Source organism: Mus musculus, chromosome 7 (genome assembly GCF_000001635.26).
Source record: "Mus musculus strain C57BL/6J chromosome 7, GRCm38.p6 C57BL/6J".
Classification (NCBI taxonomy): domain Eukaryota; kingdom Metazoa; phylum Chordata; class Mammalia; order Rodentia; family Muridae; genus Mus; species Mus musculus.
In genome coordinates this window covers 27,447,744-27,471,030 of record NC_000073.6, presented here as the reverse complement: position 1 = coordinate 27,471,030, position 23,287 = coordinate 27,447,744, and the positions used below count along the sequence as shown (strand labels likewise).

General features: G+C 46.9%; 1 protein-coding gene and 1 pseudogene across 2 annotated transcripts; one reads left to right on the top strand and one right to left on the bottom strand.

Annotated features, from left to right (window-relative positions):
• Pgam1-ps2 (phosphoglycerate mutase 1, pseudogene 2) lies at positions 412-2,145 on the top strand (annotated as a pseudogene).
• Blvrb (biliverdin reductase B (flavin reductase (NADPH))) lies at positions 5,050-23,053 on the bottom strand. Of its 2 annotated transcripts, none has more exons than NM_144923.3 (5): positions 22,835-23,053; positions 11,611-11,775; positions 11,379-11,468; positions 8,336-8,464; positions 5,050-5,311 (listed from the first exon to the last, which is right to left on the bottom strand). In NM_144923.3, exons 1-5 carry the CDS (start codon positions 22,911-22,913, stop codon positions 5,154-5,156), a joined length of 621 nt encoding a protein of 206 aa, NP_659172.1. In that variant the 5' UTR covers positions 22,914-23,053; the 3' UTR covers positions 5,050-5,153. The 2 variants fall into 2 exon arrangements, with proteins under 2 accessions (NP_659172.1, NP_001277454.1); NM_001290525.1 differs by lacking the exon at positions 22,835-23,053 and adding an exon at positions 18,481-18,613.
• Positions 23,054-23,287: the final 234 nt, after the last annotated feature.

The following is a 23,287-nucleotide window of genomic DNA, read 5'->3' as shown; positions in this document are numbered from 1 at the left end:
TTCCCCCACCTGGACTAGGGCCCCTGAGGACAAGTTCTAAGGTTACCTCTGCATGCTCTGAAGTATTCTGAGTGCTGGTCCCAGAGCACGTACACAGTGAAAATCTGTCAAGCACTCAGGCAATGCAGAGAAAGAGAAATTGAGATGGCAGAAACAAAACCAAACCTCAGTTGTGGGCCAGCAAGATGGCTTCCATGAGTCACTAAGACCCATGTATTGAAAGTAGAGAAACAGGCTGGAGAGATGGCTCAGTGGTTAAGAGCACTGACTGTTCTTCCAAAGATTCTGAGTTCAAATCCCGGCAACCACATGGTGGCTCACAATTATCTGTAATGAGATCTGATGCCCTCTTCTGGTGTGTCTGAAGACAGCTACAGTGTACTTACATATATAATAAATAAGTAAATCTGGGCGCAGGCGCGACCGGGGCGGGGGGCGGGCTGCGAAGAGAATCTCGGCGATCCTCAGTTGCTGCTGCATCCTCTGCCCATCGCCATGGCTGCCTACAAGCTGGTGCTGATCCGGCATGGCGAGAGCGCCTGGAACCTGGAGAACCGCTTCAGCGGCTGGTACGACGCCGACCTGAGCCCGGCGGGCCACGAGGAGGCGAAGCGCGGCGGGCAGGCGTTGCGAGATGCTGGCTATGAATTTGACATCTGCTTCACCTCTGTGCAGAAGAGAGCAATCCGGACCCTCTGGACAGTCCTGGATGCCATTGACCAGATGTGGTTGCCAGTGGTCAGGACTTGGCGCCTCAATGAGCGACACTATGGCGGTCTGACAGGTCTCAACAAAGCAGAAACTGCTGCTAAGCATGGTGAGGCCCAGGTAAAGATCTGGAGACGATCTTATGATGTCCCACCGCCTCCCATGGAGCCTGATCACCCCTTCTACAGCAACATCAGCAAGGATCGCAGGTACGCAGACCTTACTGAAGACCAGCTCCCCTCCTGTGAGAGCCTGAAGGACACTATTGCCAGAGCACTGCCCTTCTGGAATGAAGAAATTGTCCCCCAGATCAAAGAGGGGAAAAGGGTCTTGATTGCCGCCCACGGCAACAGCCTTCGGGGCATCGTTAAGCATCTGGAGGGTCTCTCAGAAGAGGCCATCATGGAGCTGAACCTGCCCACGGGCATCCCTATCGTCTATGAACTGGACAAGAACTTGAAGCCCATCAAGCCCATGCAGTTCCTGGGAGACGAGGAGACCGTGCGCAAAGCCATGGAAGCTGTGGCTGCTCAGGGCAAGGTGAAGAAGTGAAGGCGAAGAGGCAGACTCCTACCCCGACACCCTCCCTGCCTGTTCCTGCCTCCTGCACCCTCCCCAGCACCTGCCACACTGACTATGTCTTTAGGATTTTAAGTTTAAGTTGTAGCTGCAGATGGGGGCCTGTGGCTCCCGTTTTCATTGTAGTATTTTATCCCCTGCACCCACTCCCTTCATAGAATCTAGTCAGAATAACGCCTTTGGGGGTGCAGGTTCTCGGACCACATCGAGGGACAGCTCCCTGTACCAGGAGAGTTGAGAGATAGTAACTATAGTTTTTCTTAGGTCTTTGTTTACTAAGGGTCTGCTTAGGAAGAATTCAGGGAGGAACTGTGCTGTGGTGTGACCAATGAAAAGCTGCAGTCCAGTTTTGTCCCTGGAACCTGTCCTGCACTCTTCCTGCAGTTAGGTAACTGGGGGCATAGTCATTCCAGTGGAGAGTGGAAGTAACCTCATGGTGATTTTTAACCCTAATTTCTCTCTGACCCTAAAGGAGCTGCTGGCCCTAGAAGGTTGGGATCAATCTTGTCAAGTCTATGTTACACTTACTTTTACAAAAAAAAGTATATATACATATTATCAGCACACAAAAGCAACTCTGAGGTTGCTAGTGACATTTGAAACAGTCCTGTGTGGTCACCAGAAAATAAGCCATTCCTCATATCAGTGGGATAAACTCCTTGTACCTCTTGCTGTGTTTGGATCCCTTGGCCTTGTTTTGTAGAGGTGAAGTACCCCTGGATCATGTCCGAGTTTTTGTCTTTCACTGTCTGAATCATGTTCCAGCTGCTTGACCCTACCGTGTGGGTTCAGAGCTCGTTTGGGCGTAACAACTAAGTCTCTTTCCAGATCAGTATAATAAAGGAGTGATGTGCAATAAAAAAAAAAAAAAAAAAAATAAGTAAATCTGAAAGAAAGAAAGAAAGAAAGAAAGAAAGGAAGGAAGGAAGGAAGGAAGGAAGGAAGAAAGAAGGAAAGAACCTACAAGCTGTCCTCTGACTGGTATGTGTATATGCACTTGAGTACAGGTACACGGCAACAAAACAAAACCCCAAAATCTCCCACCTGACCTGGATGTGGTAGTTACATAAGATCCTGTCTCAAAGGATAGGGTGGTAGAGTGTGGGTGTGTGCCTATCTCATACAAAACCCTGGATTCAATCCCTGGTATTAGGGGGAAAAAAACCACTCCTTCTAACCAGTGAGGTGGGGCCCAGGCACACACTGCCAATCCCACCTCCACCTCCTTTTCCCAGGTACGTACCCCATCTCTGTACCCAGCGGGAAGTCCTGTGGCCACACAATGAATATCAGGAAGATGGCAGACAGGTTCAAACCCAGAACAGCCACAAACCTCCTGGACAAAGCTGCTTCTCTCCTCTGTGAAAATTTGGCCTTCCTGAGGGGCTGCAGTGTGCGTGCCTCTATGGGGCTTTTGTTGTTTATTTGAGGGAAGGTTATGTGTGGTGGTGGTGGGTTTTTTTTTGGGGGGGGGTAGTTGAAGGGACAGACAAACAAGATTTTTCTGTGTAGCCTTAGCTGTCCTAGAACTCACTCTGCAGACCAGGCTCGCCTCAAACTCAGAAATCGGCCTGCCTCTGCCTCCCAAGTGCTGGGATCAAAGGTGTGCACCAGCACCTCCCAGCAAAAAAATTAAATATATATATATGTGTGTGTGTGTGTGTGTGTGTCTCAGTGTTTTGCCCATGTTTATGTCTGCACTACTTGGCCGGCTGGTGCACAAAGAAGACTTTGGATCCCCTGGGACTGAAGTCGTGAGCCCCCATGTGGAGCCTTTGGAAGCACAGCAGTGTTCTCAAAGGCTGAGGCACATCTGCAGCTCTCCTTTCCTGTTTTCTTTGAGGCTGCATCTCAGTGCACTCAAGGCTGGCCTTGACCTCACTCTGCAGCTCAGATTCCTTCTAACGTCCATCTGCCGGGATCTGGGATTACAGGGCCTGTGCCACCTGGACTGCCAGTGTAGGGCACTTCCTCCCCTTTCTTCTCCATCCTAAACTGGCAATCCTCCAGTGCCCCCCCCCCTCAGTAAAGCCCAACCATCACTTTAGTTATGGCCTGAGCTTCCTCCTGCCCCACAGACTATTCACCCAGGACCTAGCTGGAGGGAGGGTCCTCTCTCCTTTTCTGTCCACCCCATATCCCTGCTCTCTTAGGCTTCACGTCCAGAAGCTTTAGAAAGTAAAACCTAAGCCAGACACGCTATGTACCTGTAATTCTAGTGATTGGGCACTGTGCTAGCCAGGAAAATCAGGTCATCCTTGGCTACATAGAGTTGGAAGCCAGCCTGGGCTGTGTGAGACCTTGTTTCAAAAAACAAAAAACAAACAAAAAAACAAAAACAAAAACACAAAAAAACAAAAAAACAAAAACACCCCTAGAACCCAACAAAACAAAACAAAACAAAACAAAAAACAAAACAATTCTTTATGAGGCTAAAGAGATGACTTAGAAGTTTAGAGCACTGACTGCTCTTCTAGAGGTCCTAGGTTCAATTGCCAGGACACATATGTTGATTCAAGGCTATCTCTAAAACCAGTTCCAGGGGATTGAACACCCTCTGACCTCATTGGATACCAGGCATGCACAGACATACATGCAGACAAAACATCCATACACAAAAAATAATAAAAACAATTCTAAAAAAATCTCCAGGAGCCCATGCCTCCACCCCTACTTCCTTTGCAATGTTTTTTTTTGTTGTTGTTGTTTTTTGTTTTTTTCTTTTTGAGTCAATAGCCTACACTGGGTTCAAAATTACGCCGATCCTCCTGTCTCAGCAGCTCGAGTGCTGGGATTGCAGTTGTAAGTCGACATGGCCTGCAAAGCCTGGCTTTCTCTGAGCTACTTCTTCTCGATCACATTACATTTATTCACTCATGGCATGCAGGTAGTGCAGCACATATGTCCAAGTCAGGAGACAATTCACAGGAGTTGGTTCGCTCCCTCTATCATGTGGGGCCTGGGGATTGAACTCAGGTCATTAGGCTTGGCGGCAAGCACCCGTAACTGCTGAGCCATCTTGTCAGTCTGGACAACTCAGGCTTCGCAGACCTCCCTAGTTCTGGCCATCTCTACTTCACTGTAGTGGCAGTATTACTATTAGTAATATTGCTGTTATTTCCCTGTTACTGAAAACATGGTCTAGGACTGTTACTCTTGCTGCCTCCGTCTTCCAAGTGCTGGGATGACATGCCTGGCATCACTAACTGCAGGGACCACGTGTAGTTTGTCAATGGAGCCATATGCTTCTCTGTCCCTTGCTCATGTTTTTTTTTTTTTTTAGCCAGAAACGCTACCCTATTCTGGAACCTTCCGTAGGCACACTCTTACTAATGCAGGCTTCAGGTTGGATATACATCTATCTTCCACCAAGCCCTTTCTGTTTAAGGTGTGCTGGGTGCCTGAACTGCCTCCGGCCCCTGAGCTTCTGAAGCTCTGGCTGATCTGGGGTGCCACAGCAGGGTCAGAGCTATCATTCCTGATGCTTCCTGAGAGCTGGGAAATCGGAGGCACAGGTTACCTTGGTCATCCACATCGGTATCCTAGCATACCACTCCCACCCCAAATCAATCAATCAATCAATCAATCAATCAATCAACCAATTTTAACAACATTTTTTAAAGGCTCCGGCACGGCTCAGCAGTAGAGCGCCTGTCTAAAATCTACCAGTAGGAGGACTGAATATACAGCTCTGTGTGGGTTTACCAAGCACGGGTAAGACGCTGACCAAAATAATCACAGACAGAGAGAGGAAAATCAGGGTTAGGCTTCCTGAAAGAATTTGAAGCTTTTGGCTAAAAATTTATTGACCCCTCTATTTGTGTCATTTCTCAGGATGCATGACCCTCCCCACCTAGGTCAGAGTGCTAGTCATACTGGTGGGAGGGGTAGGTGGTGTGTCCGTCATACTCATTGGTGGTGAGGCACCGTAGCATGAAGTGGCCCAGGTCATGCTTGGATATGACCCTCGAGGGCCCTCGTCCATCCAGGGTCACTGTGTAGGCCCCAGTTAGTGGTTGGTCTCCTGTGAGAGAAAGACATTGGGAATGAATGAACCAGCCATCCTTTCTGGTTTTCGTTTCCTTCTTTTAAACTTTTTTTTTTAAAGATTTATTTATTATTATACATAAGTATACTGTAGCTGTCTTCAGACGCACCAGAGAGGATGTCAAATCTCATTACAGGTGGTTGTGAGCCACCATGTGGTTGTGGGATTTGAACTCAGGGCCTTCGGAAGAGCAGTTGGTGCTCTTACCTGCTGAGCCTCTCGCCAGTCCTATCTAAGATTTATTTCTTTATTGATTTATTATATGTAAATACACTGTAGCTGTCTTCAGACACTCCAGAAGAGGGAGTCAGATCTTGTTATGGATGGTTGTGAGCCACCATGTGGTTGCTGGGATTTGAACTCCAGACCTTTGGAAGAGCAGTCGGGTGCTCTTACCCACTGAGCCATCTCACCAGCCCTCTTTTAAACTTTTTAAGTTTTATATATGATGCATGTTCTGTGTGTATGGTGGTGGGGGTGGGGGTGAGTGGGCTGGGGGCTTTCCATATTAACTCATCAAATAACTTGTTTTTGAGACCAAGGCTTGCTATGTCACCCAGACTGGCCTCAATTGCATGGTCTGGGACGACAGGTATATACCACAATGTCTGGCATCTCTTGAGCCTCTTTTCCCTGTCAGCTCAGCTGTACTAATGTGAGGAAGCGCTGGACACACAGGGAGGCCATCTGTAGATGTTCTAGCAGTTCATCTGCATCCCTATGCTCTGCCACCTTCCAGATGCACAATGCAAGAAACCTCCATGCAGGGCCGGAGAGATGGCTCAGTGGTTAAGGGCACTGACTGCTCTTTCAGAGGTCCTGAGTTCAATTCCTAGCACCCACATGGTGGCTCCCAACCATCTGTAATGGGATCTGATGCCCTCTTCTGGTGTGTCTGAAGAGAGCAATGGTGTACTCATATACATAAAATAAATAAATAAATCTAAAAAAAAAAGAAAAAGAAACCCCCATGCAAAAACCACCTTTTTTTTGAGTCTCACCGACTTCTGGTATTCGGAAACAGGGATAATAAATTAGGGTGTTTTTTAGGACTGGATTGATGGCTCAGTGCTAAAAAGCACTAACTGCTCCTTCAGAAGAATCAGTTTGGGTCCCAGCACCCATATCAGGCATCCCACGACTGCCTATAGCTCTAAGGTTCTCAACCTGTGGGTCTCAATCCCTTTGACAAACTTCTATCTCCAAAAGACACTTACATTACAATTCATAACTGTAGCAAAATCACAGTTATGAAGTAGCAATAAAAATAATTTTATGGTTGGGAGTCACCACAACATGAGGTAGCGTATCAAAGGGTCACCACATTAGGAAGGTCAAAGACCGGTGCTCCAGGGACAAAGGGAGCCAACACTTCTGGCCGCCGTGGGCTCCTGCACTGCTCTAACGTGCACATACCCACACATATACATGTATTTAAAAATAATAAAAATAAAAAATTTTTGGAGGCAGGGTTTCTCTGTGTAGCCCTGGCTGCCCTAGAACTCTGTCTGTAGACCAGGCTGGCCATGAATTCACAGAGATCCACCTGCCTCTGCATCCTAAGTGCTGGGATTAAAAGTGTGCGTCACAACAAGCCGGCTAAGAATGAATCTTAAAAGAACAACAACAACAAAAAAATGATGGTGATTTTTTTAACATGTGCATTCTAGGTGATTTGTTTGTTACAGAGGCAGTAGAACAGTAAGGAGATCAAACCAACCCGGCATGGGGCTGGAGAGATGGTTCAGTAGTTAAGAGCATGTTCTTCCAGAGGACACAGGTTCGATCCCCAGCACCCACATAGCGATTTGCAACCCGTGACTTCAGCTCCAGGGGATCTAAACCCTCTTCTTCTCTCCTTGGCACTGCACATACTTGGTGCATAGACAAAATGCATGCAAAAACACCACACACATAAAATAAAATAAAATGGAAACAACAATAAAAACCAGCCAAACACTCAAAACCAAACATAGTGGCATAGTGCTGAACATAGTGCTGAACATTTGTAATTCTAGAATTGGGAGGTGGGGTCTGGGGGATTGGAAGTTTACGGTCATCCCCAGCTTCACTTCAAGTTCAAGGTCAGCCTGGGCTACATGAGGCAGAAGATGAAATAAGGCCAAGAAGGACAGAAATTGTCTTTACCACTTTTCTTTCTGATTTGGATTTCGGGAACGTAGTCTCAAAACCTGGGCCAGCCTAGAACCGGCAATCATCCTGCCCTGGCTCCCAAATTCCGGAATTAGAGGTGAGCACCACATACGTGCCTTCCACTTCTGAGGAAAGGGGTTTTCTTTCTTTCTTTTTTTTTTTTTTTCCGAGACAGGGTTTCTCTGTATAGCCCTGGCTGTCCTGGAACTCACTTGTAGACCAGGTTGGCCTCGAACTCAGAAATCCGCCTGCTTCTGCCTCCCGAGTGCCGGGATTAAAGGTGGGAAAGTGTTTTTTTTTTTTTTTTAGATTTATTTATTTATTATATATATGTAAATACACTGTAGCTGACTTCAGACACCGCAGAAGAAGTGCCAGATCTCATTTCGGAATGTTGTGAGCCACCATGTGGTTGCTGGGATTTGAACTCAGGACCTTCAGAAGAGCAGTCAGTGCTCTTAACAGCTGAGCCATCTCTCCACCCCCCGGGAAACCTTTTTACTTAAAAAATTAAGTTGGTTTAATTTAAAACTTAAATTGTTGTATTTACTTGTTGAGGAGGGGGTCACATGCCACAGCTCCTATGTGGAGATCAAAGGACAAGTTTTAGGAGGGCTGTTCTCTTCTTCCACTGTGTGGCTCTCAGAACTGAGCGCAGGTTCCAGGGCTTGGCAGGCCCACTGAGCCATCTTACCAGCCCACACTTTTCTGCTATTCAGGTGTGCGCCTGAATATGAACCCAGTGTTGGCAGTTTTAGAGGAGCCAGAGACAAGTGGACCAAGCTCTCTGGGGGAGAGCATGCTGGTGGTGACATTGCCATGCCCACCCCACCCCCACCCACTCACCTATGTGTGGGGGCATCACTGCCACGTATTTCAGCCCTGACTCTTGCAGAATCTTATGCATCCGGATGTGGTCATCGGTCACGTCCTGCAGGCGTGGGGGCACCTTGGTCGGGTCCCATAGTAGGAAGGCTGGTGGGGAGAGACGCAGGACAGAGTTAGCCTGGGCCGAGCAGAATCATTAGGTGGCTTACCATTGCCTGTCAGCTGCCGGAACGCAGGTCACAGCAAGAGGAGCCATGCTACAAGGTGTGAGAAGACACCTGACTCCTACCAAGTTGTCCTCTGACTTCCATATGTTACCCCCCCACCCCCACCCCCCGCACATTCACAACACATTTAAAAGTTGGTATGTGTGGTATGTGTGCCCACGCATGCACTGTGTGTGACGGCTCAAGTCGATGCTGGGTTCCTTCAAGGGCTCTCCTTAATATTTTTTGAGACAGAGGCTCTCTCTGAATCTGGAACTCAGCAATTTAGCTAGACTCTTGACCAGCAAGTCCCAGGGATCTTCTTGCTTCTACCTCCTTAGAGCTAGGGTTACAGGAATAACGCCATCCTTGGCTTTTAACGAGGGTGCTGAGGATCTCAATTCAGTCCTTATGATTACACTGTAAATTCTCTGCCAGCTGAGTTCTGACAGAGCCATTCGTCCAGTAACAACTGAGACTCTTAGAGGTGCGAGTAAAGGTGTCTGACTTAGCGATTAAGAGCACTTGCTGCAGGCTGGCAAGATGGCTCAGTGGGTAAGAGCACTGACTGCTCTTCTGAAGGTCCTGAGTTCAAATCCCAGCAACCACATGGTGGCTCACAACCACCCATAATGAGATCTGACACCCTCTTCTGGTGCATCTGAAGTCAGCTATAGTGTATTATGTATAATAATAAATAAATCTTTGGGCCTGAGTGAGTGGGACCAACTGGAGCAAGCAGAGGTCCTAAAAATTCAATTCCCAACAACCACATGAAGGCTCACAACCATGTGTACCCACATACATAAAATTAAAAAAAAAAAAAAAAAAAAAAAAGAACACTTGCTGCTCTTCCAGAGGATCTGGGTTTAATCCCAGCACCCACAGGGTAGCTCACAATTCCTACAACTCCAGTTTCAGGGGATCTTTTAGCCATAGTGGCCACCAGGCACAACTCTGGTAAGCAGTCTAAGGTATAGGCAATGCACTCATACATATGTAAATAAAATAATTTTTAAAAATTATTTATTTAATGTATATGAACAGTGTATCTGCATACACACCAGAAGAGGGCGTCAGATCTCATTACAGATGGTTGTGAGCCACCATGTGGTTGCTGGGAGTTGAACTCAGAACCTTTGGAAGAGCAGCCAGTGCTCTTCACTGCTGAGCCATTTCTCCAGCCCCCCAAATAAAATTATTTTAAATAATAAAAAAAATAGGACTGCAGAGATGGACCAGTGGTTGAGAGCACTGTCTGCTCTCCCAGAGGACCTGGGTTCAATTTCCAGCAACCACATGGCAGCTCAGTAACTGTTAACTCCAAGATCTGATGCCTTTGATAACCTCCCACAAGCACACATGCAGGCAAAACACCAATGCACGCAACACTGTTACTATCCCACTACTACTCCTACCACCACCACCAATAAACAATTATACAGAATCCATGAAACCTAGCCCGAAACAAAACTTTTTTCAGGATGGGGGGAAAAGGGAGTATAAATTAAGTGAACCTTACAATTTCCTTAATGGAAACAAGATTTTAATTTTAATCACTAATGGTGGTCTCTAAGACAGAAGAAAAAAAAAACATTAAAAACAAATCATTCTAAAACTACAGACTTATGACCATTTTCCTTTGCAAACTGAACAGGAAATAACCATAAATGAGTTTCTTTCCTGCCCCCCAGCTGCCTGGACCAAGTACCCCTTCTTCCCGCCTCCTTCCTTCCCAGGGAGACCATCAGTCAGTCAGTGGTAACCCGAGAGAACAGGTTGCAGAGATAACCTGGCATATCCCATCTCTCGGCTCTGACTAGCTACAGCAGTATGCACGTGGGTCACTAGGAAATTTCAAGTGCTGTGGCTTTGAACTAACCAAAACAGGTCATAGCTAGTGTTTCACAAGAGTCCGCTCTGCTTCTCTCCTACTGTGTTGGGAGGATTAAGTGGTTTTTATTCCTAAGCACCCGAAACACAGTAAGTGCTCAATAAATGCTGTTAGCATTAATTGCTATTGTTAGCTCCTCCCAAATTACTAAGGGTTACTTCATTCCTGTGCACGGAACCTAGGACTTTGTACATGTTAGAAGGCGTTCTACCACTGATCCATACCCCAACTCCTCATTGGGGGATTCTAGGCTCTACCACTGAGCCACGCCCCCAGCCCCTCATTGGGGGATTCTAGGCAGGGGCTCTACCACTGAGCCACGCCCCCAGCCCCTCACTGGGGGATTCTAGGCAGGGGCTCTACCACTGAACCACGCCCCCAGCTCCTCAATGGGAGATTCTAGGCAGGGGCTCTACCACTGAGCCACGCCCCCAGCCCCTCACTGGTGGATTCTAGGCAGGGGCTCTATCACTGAGCCATGTCCCCAATCCCTCACTGAGGATGCTGTAGTCAGGTGCTCTTCTGCTGAGCCACATCCCAGGCCCCCGGGAACTTTTGTTTAATGTCAGTTTCTCTATATATAACTGGGGAAGGCAGAGAGTTGGTGTTTACCAAACAAAGCTGCATCACATTCTCTGTGAGGTGTCTCCCACCTCTTGGCTACCATTTTGTTCCCAGGCTTGTCCACTGCTGTCCCTGATATTTCTGTAGTGCCTTCTCTATCTTGGCTCTGCTTATCTGGGATGTCTGTTCAACCACGGATCTGTTTGTCACCTCACTTTTATCTGTGAGCCACGTGAGTTGCAGAATCCAGGGCACACTGCTACGTTCACAGTTGGTGCTCAGTGAATGTGTGATAACTTGGGATAGCTTTAATACCGTATTTCAGAGGACTGGGGCTGCTTGTTTAGTACTCACCCCCTTCCCAGTTCAGCCCCACTTCCATGACCCCACCACCCACCCGAGGTGCAGGCCACGACCTTGTCCACTCCATGTGCCTTCATGGCTGTCACGATGTTCCGGGTGCCCTCGGACATTACTGTAGTGGGACCTTAGAGGGGACAGAGAGTGGCTGTCACTGGCAGGGGGCGGTGGTGGCGGTGGCAGGGGTGGCAAGGGTGGGGCTGGGGGCGGGGGTGGTGCTGGAGGCCGAGGTGCAGGGAGGGGCCGAGGGCAAAGGGGGGGCTCAGTACTGAGGTCGTTGCCAGTGCCCAGTAGCACGATGACAGCTTCCTGCCCAGCCACAGTCTTGTCCACATCGGCCGCCTGCCGAACATCTCCCACCACCACATGGGCTGGCTGGGGTCCTTCTGACGGCAGCCTGCTGGAGTCTCGAACCAGCACCGTCACCTCATAACCTGTGGACAAAGAGGAATAGAAAGGCAGGTCAGCGGGCTGCAGGGCAACTGTTTAGGACCCTAGAGAGTGTTGGGAACCCTTAAACCTATTTTCTTCTCAGGGTTCTCCATTCCCAGCCTTATTCTTGGGTAATGGGCCTCAAGCTGGCAAATTAACAGTTGATATTTAGCTAGCTCTTAAAACAGGGTAATACCTTCATGCTGGCTCACAAATTATCTGAATGTAAGTCTCCATGAAACTATCCCTGATTATCCCTCTCTGCGGTCCAGGAGGGAAACGGTTGACCCCTGGCATAGCACCTGCTCTATATTCCCCCATCCGTGGTCCTGGAGGAAAGGGAGGACCCAAACTCTCAAAGACTGAATGAAGCTGGGATTAGTTCCCACCCGTAGCCCAGGGCATCCCTAGTGTTCACTAAAGATAAAAACCCTAGTGGCTTCAAAGGCCAGTGACTCAGCTACTCAGAAGGTGGGGGTATGAGGATGGAGCCTTCTGGGTAATTAGTGGACTCTCTCTCAAAGAAAACTCAGTGGTAGAGCCCCTGCCTAGAATCCCCCAGTGAGGGGCTGGGGGCATGGCTCAGTGGTAGAGCCCCTGCCTAAAATCTTCCAGTGAGGGGCTGGGGTGTGGCTCAGTGGTAGAGCCCCTGCCTAGAATCTCCCAGTGAGGGGCTGGGGGCGTGGCTCAGTGGTAGAGCCTCTTAGAATCCCCCAGCGTGCTTGTCTAGCATAAATGAGGCCTTGGGTTTCACCCTCTAACTTGAAAAAAAATATTGATGACAAACAATTAAAGGTCATCAAATAAATAAAAGCTTTGCAGTCACTGTTGGCACCTGTCACAGGGATTTGTCTTTTAGTCTGAAGATATTACAGAAAAAGCAAAAAAAAATAGCTGGGCGTGATGGCACACGCCTTTAATCCCAGCACTTGGGAGGCAGAGGCAGGAGAATTTCTGAGTTGGAGGTCAACCTGGTCTACAGAATGAGTTCCAGGACAGCCAGGGCTACACAGAGAAACCCTGTCTTGAAACAAACAAACAAACAAACAAACAAAAGCACAAAATAGAAGAGTCTCCATTTCTGGATAGCTAATTTCACAAATAGATGATGGGAGATTTTACAATCTGATATAGTGACAAAGATGTTGCTGCCACTGCTAAATAACCTTTGGGGGAAGCAGGAGCAGAAGGTAGGGAGTCCTTCACACTAAGTTCTACGTCTCCACCCCCGCTCCCTTTTAACTTCAATCTTATATTTATTTGTTCTTTGAGACACAGTCTCGAGTATTGCAGACTGGCCGCAGACTCCTGTTCGTTCCGTCTCCGTCTCCCATGTGCTAGTAACAGGTGTGTACTCTCAAGCTGATGGAGCCCAGGGTCTCACACATGCTAGGTAATCGTCCTACCACAGCTAAGCTAGGCAAGCTGCGTCCACAGCTCATTCTAATGTTCATCTTGCAGCTGGATCTCTGGGTTTTGCTCAGGCTGGCCTTGAACTCACCGTAGCCCTCGCTGGCCTGACACTTAAGGACCATCCGTCTCAGTGTCCCGGGTAGCTGCAATGACAGGCCTGCCACACTGCACTGGACATTTATAATATTCTATAAATGTTGTAAATAACATTTCTAGAGTTAACACACACTCTATCCCAGATACCAAACAGTTCGGCCATATTCTCTGCTTTAATCCTTAAATCAACCCTGGTTTGGGATCCCGGCCCTATGGCAAGAGCTAGCTTTGTGGTGATCTGGGCAAACCGCTTGACCTCTCTAGCCTTTAGGTCCTATGCTTGTAATATTGTTAAGACAACACTGAAACAGTATCTCCGTGTTTTTGTTTCTGTTTCCTTCCATTCTTTTCCATTTCTCACCCTTACCTTCTTTCTTTTCTTTTCCCCTCAGAAAACTCTCCCTGTCTCCTCCTCTCTCCCCTTCTCCTTCTCTCCCTCCCCTTTTTCTCCCCCCCCCTTCCAGGTCTCATGTAGCCCAGGTCAGCCTCAAACTTACTATGTAGCCAAGGATAACTTTGAACTCATGAATCCTATGTTACATGAAACCTTGTCTCAAATAAAAACAAAGCCCATATTTTAAATATGTTACTAGGGCACTGAATGTAAAAGATTCAAGTGGGATCCCTACTTCACAAAATATACAAAATTTAACCCAAGGGCCATTGGTGGCTCAGCCAGCAAAGGTGATTCCTGCCAAGCCTGATGTCTGAGTTCGATTCCTGGGATCCAATTGGCAGAGGAAGAGAACCAACCGCCTCAAGCTTCTCTTCCGACCTCTAGGCTCACACTGTGGCCACAATATACACAATACAATACACAATATACACAATACAATACACAATATACACAATACAAATGTCAAAAGTTTTTGTTTTTAAATTAACCCAAATGGTCAGAGACATAAATAAGTATAAGAGAAGACTATCAATTATTGGAAGAAAATATAAGAAGACATCTAGATGGCCACATGTTAGAAGATGGGATCTTAGTGACGACACCAGAAGCATAAAGAAAAAGCAAAACCAAACGATGGGGCTTCATCAAAATTGAAAACCTCGCATGTCCACATGGGTGTGTGAACACATGGGTGTGTGAACACGCTGGTGCCTTTACTCTCAGCAGTTGGAATTCAGTGAGTCTGTGGCCAGTCTGGCCTAAATAGTGAAACCTTGTCAGAAAACCCCAAACGAGCAAACTTTTGGTGCGTCGAAGACACCAATATGGCGGAGAAGATGTTTGCTACAGCAGTGTGGATTCTACATCCAGGCTCTGTGTGAAAAGTCAGGAGACAGAAGAGGGAAAGGGGTGGGTCTGACCAGTAAACACTGTGATCCTGGAAAAGAAGAGCCATGGTGGTGCACACTGGTAATCTCAGTGCTCCGAGGCAGAGTCAGGAGGATCCCAGGGGCTTAGTGGCCAGCCAGCCTAGCCTGCTCAGTGAGTCACCTGTCCCAGTGAGACCCTGCCTCAAGAATGGAAAAGACATGTTGGATGACTCCTGAAGAATTATAGGCCTCTACACAAATGTGCTCCCTCCCCCACCTGCACTTGACCCAGCTCCTCCCACAAAAGTAAAAAGAAACATTGTAACACACACACACACACACACACTCACACACACACACACACACACACACACACACCTGTATTCCCAGCACTCGGGCTGCAAAGGGAGGAGAATCAGGAGTTCAGGGACAACTTTTGCTACATAGTAAACTGAGGTCAGCTACAGGAGACCTATCTCAAAAAAAAAAAAATAAATAAAAATAAAAAAGAAAGAAAGAAAGGAAGGGAGGAAGGAAGACAAAGGCAAAGGGGCTGGCAAGATAGCTAAGTGGGTAGAAGTATTGATGACCCAACAGAGATACCCGGGACCAACCTGAAAGTTGTCCTCTGACCTCCATAAGTACAGATACACAATAAACAAATAAAATCTAGTTTAAAAAAAAAAGAAAAAGAAAAAGAAAAGAGGGTGTGGTGGTGTAGTCCCACCACATGGGAGGCAAGGGGATTATCTTAAATTAGAGGCCACCCTGGTCCACAGTGTGTGAGGACAGTCAGTACCATAGAACTACATAGCATGACCTGTCCTAATGTCTATAATCCCAACAACTATGGGGAAGATGCAGGAAGTCAGGAGCTCAAGGCCAGCCTGAGTCACATGAGACCTGGATTCAAAGAACCAAAGTCAATATACTACCCTCTTCTGGTGTGTCTGAAGACAGCGACAGTGTACTCATTTAAATAAAGTTAAATAAATTAAAAAAAAAAAAAGATACCACTTCACACCTATCAAGATGATGTAATGAAAAAGCCTGCAGTCAGGGTTGGCATGCCAGTGGGGAGGAACCCCTCCCGTGCCGTGCTGAGGGTAACCTGAAATGATGTGACTACATCTGGCAGTTTTTCTCTTTCTTTGGTTTTAGTTTTTTAAAGATTCATTTATTTATTTAATTTATATGAGTACACTGTCACTCTCTTCAGACACACCAGAAGAGGGCATCGGATCCCCATATACAGATGGCTGTGAGCCACCGTGTGGTTGCTGGGAATTGAACCTCTGGAAGAACAGTCAGTGCTCTTAACTGCTGAGACATCTCTCTAACCCTCTTCTCCTTTTTAAATGATTTATTTTTATTTTATCTGCACTGGTGTTTTGAACAGACAGTTGTGAGTCGCCATGTGGATGCTGGGAATTGAACCCTGGACCTCTGGAAGAGCAGTCAGTGCTTTTAACCACTGAACCATGGCTCCAGTTCCCCTCTGGCAGTTTTTCAAAAGTTTACACATAGCCTGATCACGTGACCCAGCAGTTCTACCGTTAGATAACAGACTGAAGGGAAGCGAAAACATGTTTTCACCCCCAAATTCTTACATATATAATGGTACTATCAGTTTTCATAATATGTGCCAGCTGCTTAATGGATAAATCCACACAGACACACAATGCGGTGCCATTTGACAACAAAAACAAACGAGATATTGACTCAAGTTCCAACAATTTGAGGGAGAAAAAAAATATGCATATATAGCTATGTGAAAGAAACCAAGTCACGCCGGGTGTGGTGACTGGCGATGGTCTGTAATCTCAGTGGTCAGGAAGCTGACGCAGAAGGATCAGGAGTTCAAAGCCAATCTGGGCTAGGGAGTGAGACCTTGTCTTAAAAACAAACAAACTGGGGTCTGGAGAGATGGTTAAGAGCACTTGCTGATCTTGTAGAGGATCCAGATCCTCACAGCTGTCTGTAACTCCAACCCCAGGAGATGTGATGCCCTTTTCTGATCTCTGTGGGCACCAGGTATGTATACAGGTGGGCAAAATCTCCATAAATGTTAAGATATAAATTTTTAAATTTTTAAAAATTATTTATTTTTTCTTTGGTAGTAGGTGGGGACGGGACTGACAGAGTCTCTTTATCTAGCACTGGCTGTTCTGGAACTCTTTATGTAGACCAGGCTGGTCTTGAACTCACAGAGATCTGCCTGTCTCTGCCTCTGTGCCACCATGATTATCCTTATTTATTTTTCTTTTTTTAAGTTTTAGAAGCTCAGGAGAAAGCAAACAAACTATCCACAGAGAGCTGGCTCAGTGGCTAAGAGCACTGGCTGCTCTTACATAAGTGGACCAGAGTTCAGTACCCAAGTCGGGTGTTCCTGTAGCTAACTCCAGCAGCAGGGGTCTGAGTCCTCTGACACCCGTCAATCACCTGCATAACCAATACATAGACTCATGAGTATAGCTAAAAAATACTACAGAAAAATATTAGAAAGACATAAACTAAAAAAAAAAATTAAGAAAAGTCCATGAAACTAAAAATATAAAAATAAAAACCGTATAGAATCTCAGCCAGGAAATGCTTGCACATGCAGGGCACTGGATTGAGTCCCACATAGAAAAACCAAAACCAAACCAACCAAACAACAAAGACAAAAACAAATGCATAAAAACCAAACTCTACTAAAACCAATGAATCCAAAGCCCCAGTCCTGAAACAAGCAATGAAGGTTTGCTATTGTGATTATGCCTTTTATATTTATATTTAATTTTTATATAACCCAACCTGGCCTTGAACTCACTGTAGAAGTGAGGTTGATGTGTCTGGGTCACCAGCTCCCATATCCAGAGAGCTGGGGTTACAGATTTTAATCTCCGTGTCCAGTTTTAACTCATTATTTAAAAAAAGTTTTATTTATTGATTTTATGTATATGAGCATGCTATCACTGACATACCAGACAGTTGTGAGTCACCATGTGGTTTGCTGGGAATTGAACTCAGGGCCTCTGGAAGAGCAGCGAGTGCTCTTAAATGCTGAGCCATTTCTCTAGCCCTTAACTCATTTAAAAAGGTTTTCTGGGCAGTGGTAGCACACGCCTTTAATTCCAGCACTCAGGAGGCAGAGGCAGGTGGATTTCTGAGTTTGAGACCAGCCTGGTCTACAGAGTGAGTTCCAGGACACCCATGGCTACACAGAGAAACCCTGTCTTGAAAAAAACAAAATAAAAAAAAAAAATAAAACAAGATTTTATTTACTTAAACTTTTGTTTCTTGTTAATTATGTGTTTGTGTCTATACATTTGAGGGCAGGTGTGTGTCTGTGCATTTAAGGGCAGTTGTCCATGGAGGCCAAAGGTGCTGGAGTTACAAAGTTGTCTGAGGTAGGTGTTAAGAATTGAACTTAGGTCTTCTGCGAGAGCAACAAGGGCTCTTAACCACTGAGCCATCTCTTTAGACCCCAGTTAATTTATTATTATTATTTCTGTTGTTATTTTAAGGCAGAATCTCACATTGTGGCTTAGTCTGGAACTGGAACTCATTGCCCTTTCCCTCCCAGGTCCGTCCTGGTCCTTCCATACCTTGCAGTAAAACTCACATTGCTCAGGACAGCCTTTCTGGGCACTTCTGGCTCTGGCTTCCCCTCTCAGAGACACCATCCCCTTCACCTAACTGTACTGCGGCTGACTCCTCAGTTTACCTCACTGTTTCCTGCTTCTTGGCCTTTGCTCATGGTGTGTGCTGGCTGCATCCGGCCCCTTCACCCTCTTTCCCTGGATCTCTAGATCACCTTTCTTTGCTCCGTCATGACTCTCTGCTGACCTAGGAATAACCGATAGCCCTGGGAGTCCAGGGGCTCACATTTGCTTCCGGTTTCCCTCACACCTCACAAACGCAAGCTCAAGCTCCCGGCCCCCATGTACCTGAGTTTCAGGATGGCCCCGTGGCTACTGAATAAGGAGCCTCATGAAGCTCATTTGTTGCCTGGCTAGACAGCCGCTTCTCATGTTCAGCCTTAATCCCAGCGCTCAGGAGGCAGAGGCAAGTGGACGTCTATGAGTTCAAAGCCAGTTCAAAGGTTAGTTCCAGGCCTGGCAGGACTACACAGGGAGACATTGTCTCAAACGAGACAAAACAAACAAACAAAAAAAAAAACCAAGCAAAGCACACAGTTCACGTTGAGATGAAAAGGGCCCCACGAGGGGCTGAAGAGACAGAGGCTCTGTGGTTGAGAGCCCTTGTGGCTCTATCAGAAGATCTGGTTTCCATTCCCAGGACCCACAGGGTGGCTGACAACTCTCTACAGCTCCATTTTTCAGGGGACCTGACCTCCTCTTCTGGCTTCCATGGCCACCAGGCACAAGAGTGATTCACAGACAGTACATACATAAAAAAGGATAGAAAATAAAATAAAATAAAATAAAATAAAATGAAGCAAGATGCACACGCAGCTAGTAGCTACCAAACAGCACACATTTAGATCTTATCCTTCCTGAAAGACAACTTCTGTGAGATAATTAAAATACGGGCTTTTATCCTTTTCATTTATCTTCATTACTTATTAACTAGTTTACATTTATTTTACCGTGTGCGCAGGAGTCAGTTGTCTCTTTCTACCCATGTGGGTCCTGGGGATTGAACTCAGGCCATGAGGCTTGGCAGCAAGCGCCTTTACCCACTAAACCACCTTGCTGGCCCTAAAATATGTGGTGACTTTTTTCTTTAACAATATCATTTGTTACTAACATTTTGTTCATGTTTCTTGTATTTATTTATTTGTCAGAGTGTCACACTGTAGCCCACACGATCACCGAATTCACAATGTAGCTCAGGCTGGCCTTAAACCCTGTGCTGTTCCTGCTGTCTACCTCCTAACTGCAGGTGTCAAACATCTGGTCAGGCTTTCTGTTAAGCTTTTATTTTTAAGTAATCTCAGCTATAGAGAAGTTGCAAGATTCTCTAGACCTGCTTCCTCTTTTTACTTATATACATAGTATATGATATGCAGAACTTATATATTTGCATAGAAAATTCACACATGTACAAATCTGTCTGTCTTTCTGTTTCTCTTCCTATTTGAGAATAAGTTGCAAAATTCATTCACTTTTAAGGTTTTTCTTTTCCTTCCTTCCTTTTTTATTTTTGGAGGCAAAGTATTACACAAAACAGGCTGGCCTTGAACTATGTTTTCCAGAACTGGCTGTGAACCTTAAAAAGAGAGTGTGAACCTTCCACTCTCTGAGTCTTGGGAGTATAGGATTTTCTCATCATTTCTCCAGCTCTTTCAAGAATTAATAAAATAAAATAAAATAAAATAAAATCTTAACACTCAATACAAAATTTCACTGCCTGACCAGTACACATAAATTCATATGTCAATCCAACATCTGGCATTCTGTAACCTTATCCTGGCAGGAATGCAGATGATAATCAGACTGCTTGAAACAGTGGACCCCCCACTCCAAAAGTGCAACTTTCCCAAATGCCTCATGATGGCAGGAGAAGGAGGCCGGGGCCCTGTGCCAACCAGAAGAGGAAGAGATTTCATGGCTCTGACAACTTGTCAGAGCACCTTGGAGGACACAGGGTTCAACAAGATGATGGCTGTGATGACCACACCATTAACGAGAGGGATTGCGCATGCGTGGGTACCTCTTGCCTTCTATTTAAACTTGTAGCTTTCATCAAGACCTTGAAGGCTGGGTCTGGGTAGCAGAGGAGCTTCCCGACATGCTTACATTAAATTCATCTCCTTTTTCTACTTTCACTATTAGTTTTTCTCACTAATTGACCTGCTGAGGACACGTGGTCAGACCTGGCTGCCAGGGCCTAGGCTCAGATTCTAGCGACTCCCGCAGCAGCAACTTGATACATTTTGATCGTTTGTGACCAATTTAAAGCAGTCCAGCACTCACACTGAGCCCTAGTTTGAAAAGTCCTAGATTGTAACAATTTTACAAAGTGGCCATTCTTATCATACCAAGAAAGGGAAACTGAGGCAGGTTCTGGTAACTAGCCTTGGGCACACAGTGGGTAGAGAAAACCAGAGCTACATTTAAGACTGGGCTATAATCTTTATATCTGAGTTCAGTTGGCTGAGGAGTATAAGCACCCACTGGGCATGAGCCTTGGTTCTAAGCACTTTCTGCATTGTAAGTCATTTCATCAGAGTCTCAAGGCAACCCCTGTTTTTGTTGTTGTTTTGTTTTTGAGACAGGGTTTCTCTGTGTAGCCCTGGCTGTCCTAGAACTTACTCTGTAGACCAGGCTGTCCTCGATCTCACATAGATTCACCTGCCTCTGCCTCCCAAGTGCTGGGATTAAACACTTGCACCACCACCACCACCCAGCTAGCAACCTCTGTTTATCTGTTACTCTTATTTGTGTGTGTGCATGTATGGAAGTCAGAGGTCAAGTTCTTCTGAGTTGGTTCTCTCTTTCTGGGGATTTAACTCAGGTTGTCAGGTACCTTTACCCACTGACCTATCTGTCTAGCCCGCAACCATTGCTTCAATATTGGTCTTCTTTTCTCTTTTCTTTATTTATTTTACAGATATTTAGGTCTTTGACTGTAGATGACACAGTATTTGGTCACATCACTGTGGTATGTGGTAGACCTGGCTGTTTAAATACACAGGATGAACCCAGAGTCTGTTTGTTAGACCCTTGGTCCTACAAAATGACATTGAGGGACTAAAACCCAAGCCCTTCCTAGCTACTTGTTTTCCTTGACTGTGCAGTTTCTTGGGCACGCTAGGCCGCTAGGCCGTGGGGCCTACTGAGCCACGCCCCCCTCAAGCCTCTTCTCACAGGTGGATCCCAGGCAGGCGTTTCATCTCTGAGAGCTATATCCCCTAATCCCTTCCTGCCTTTTTTTTTTTTTTTTTCCTTTTTCTTTTCTTTTTTTTTTCCTCTTCCTGTTTCTGACAGGTTTTTCTGAGCCACAGGGAGAAAAAGGCCAGGCCTCCCGGAAATCCTTCGTGTAGTTCCGACTGTGACCAGCAGGGAGAGCCATCAGTAAACAGTGGTATTGGGGATTAAGGTATTTAACAGGATACTCCACAAATTCATGGTGACACAGCATTTGTCAACTTCTCTCTTCCTTTCCCTGTTCCTCCCTAGAAATGATTTATCAGCAGCTTGCTTTTGTTTTGTTGTTTTGACATAGGGTCTAAGGTTGCCCACGATGGCCTTGAACTTGCTGCGCAGCCAAGGATAGGTTTGATCTCCTGAGTCTCCTACCTCTGCCTCTCCAGGGGTGGGGGAAATTACAGGTCTACACCACCACAGCCAGCCTGTAGTTTGTTTTCTCTGGGAGGCCCAGGGCGCTCTCCTTTGCCACGAATTAAGGCCCTCATTAAGTCCCTGGGGGAAAGGATAGCCCATGGGGGGCGGGGGGATGGAACTTCTAGAAAAAGCCTCACCCAAAGCAGGAGCTGTGCTGGGAACCAGCAGGGACTGGGCTCTTTGTGGCCTCCACCCTTTTGGGGCACTCTGATAGTCAATATCTTAAGAATCGCCAAGGCTAGCAAGGGTGTGGCTCTTTATCTGGAACTTTCACGTCTGGTCCAGAGTTAACTTCTAGACTGAGGAGCCAGGGGATGATGGGGGATCCTGCGCCCTCCCCTCGGGAGGCCCCAAAGCTCAATGTCCTTCCCAGGACTTCAGTTCTTGGACTGCCCCTCTCTTATAGGGTGATCACCTCCATTCTCTTTGAAGTAAGTTGCTGCCTAACCTTTTCGATTTTCTGTTCCAGTGACCAAACTATGAGCCTGCAGACAGTTTTTTAGTGCTTAAGACCACGGACCGGAGTTCAAATCCCGACACAGCCATGTACCAGCAAGTCCTCTCCGCCTCAGTTTTCTTATGTGTCAAGTGGGGTAACACACTAGTTCCCATTCCAAATGAGGGTCACCAGAATTTTAACACGTGTAAGGAGATGGCCCGGCTGGCTGGATGCCAAGCTAGTCCTGGCTCAGAAAACCCTTTCTGGGTGTGCTAACTAGGACCACCACCACAGTTACGACATTTCATAAGAACCCCTGGTTTGCATAGAACTGTCAGAGGAGTCCTCCAGGTTCCCACAGTTAATTCCTTTACGCCTTGAACCCACATAACGCTGAATGTCAGAGTCCTCCATTTGTGCCCCCGTGACCACTTGCTGGCCCACAGGCTGGGGCACACACCGCCCCGTGTGGTCTCCGCCCGGCCCCCAGGACGACTTTTCCCAAAACTCCGCCCGGTGTTCATGACTTCCCCCACCCGCCCCGGCTCCTGCCTGCTTGCACCGCCTGCGCCAGTGTGGTGAGCCCGGTCCTGCCGGTGGCACCGAAGATCGCGATCTTCTTGACAGTCATGCTGCGGGGTCCAGGGCCGGAAAAGCTGAGAACTCCGAGGACGCGCGGGAACACAGTGGCTGCGAGGAGGCGCGCTGCGGGTCCTCCTCGACCCAGAAGGAGGGGGCGGGACCAGACAAGGTTCCAGCCTCCGCCTCACCCTCCTAATTTGGGTTCAAAGGGCGGGACCGAGGCGACCACGCCTCCCGCTGGAAAGAGCATGAGTAGGCGGAGGAGTCAAATTGCATTTCCAGAGCCCCTTCTCCGATAGGCGCTTAGACGTAGAAGCCACGCCCCTTCTAGGGAAGGGAGTGGGCGGTGCTAGAGCAGTTTGTCACTTAGCGCTCTGCCTACTAGAGACAGCCACCCTTAGTGGGCGGGGCTGAGCGGGGCGG

Excerpts from the sequence above, each read along its gene's own strand:
- Blvrb (NM_144923.3), bottom strand. The coding sequence starts at position 22,913 with ATGACTGTCAAGAAGATCGCGATCTTCGGTGCCACCGGCAGGACCGGG. Across the intron at positions 8,465-11,378 it reads GGTCGTGGCCTGCACCTCGG|CCTTCCTACTATGGGACCCG; the intron begins GTGGGTGGTGGG and ends TCTCCCCACCAG. Across the intron at positions 5,312-8,335 it reads AGTGATGCCCCCACACATAG|GAGACCAACCACTAACTGGG; the intron begins GTGAGTGGGTGG and ends TTTCTCTCACAG.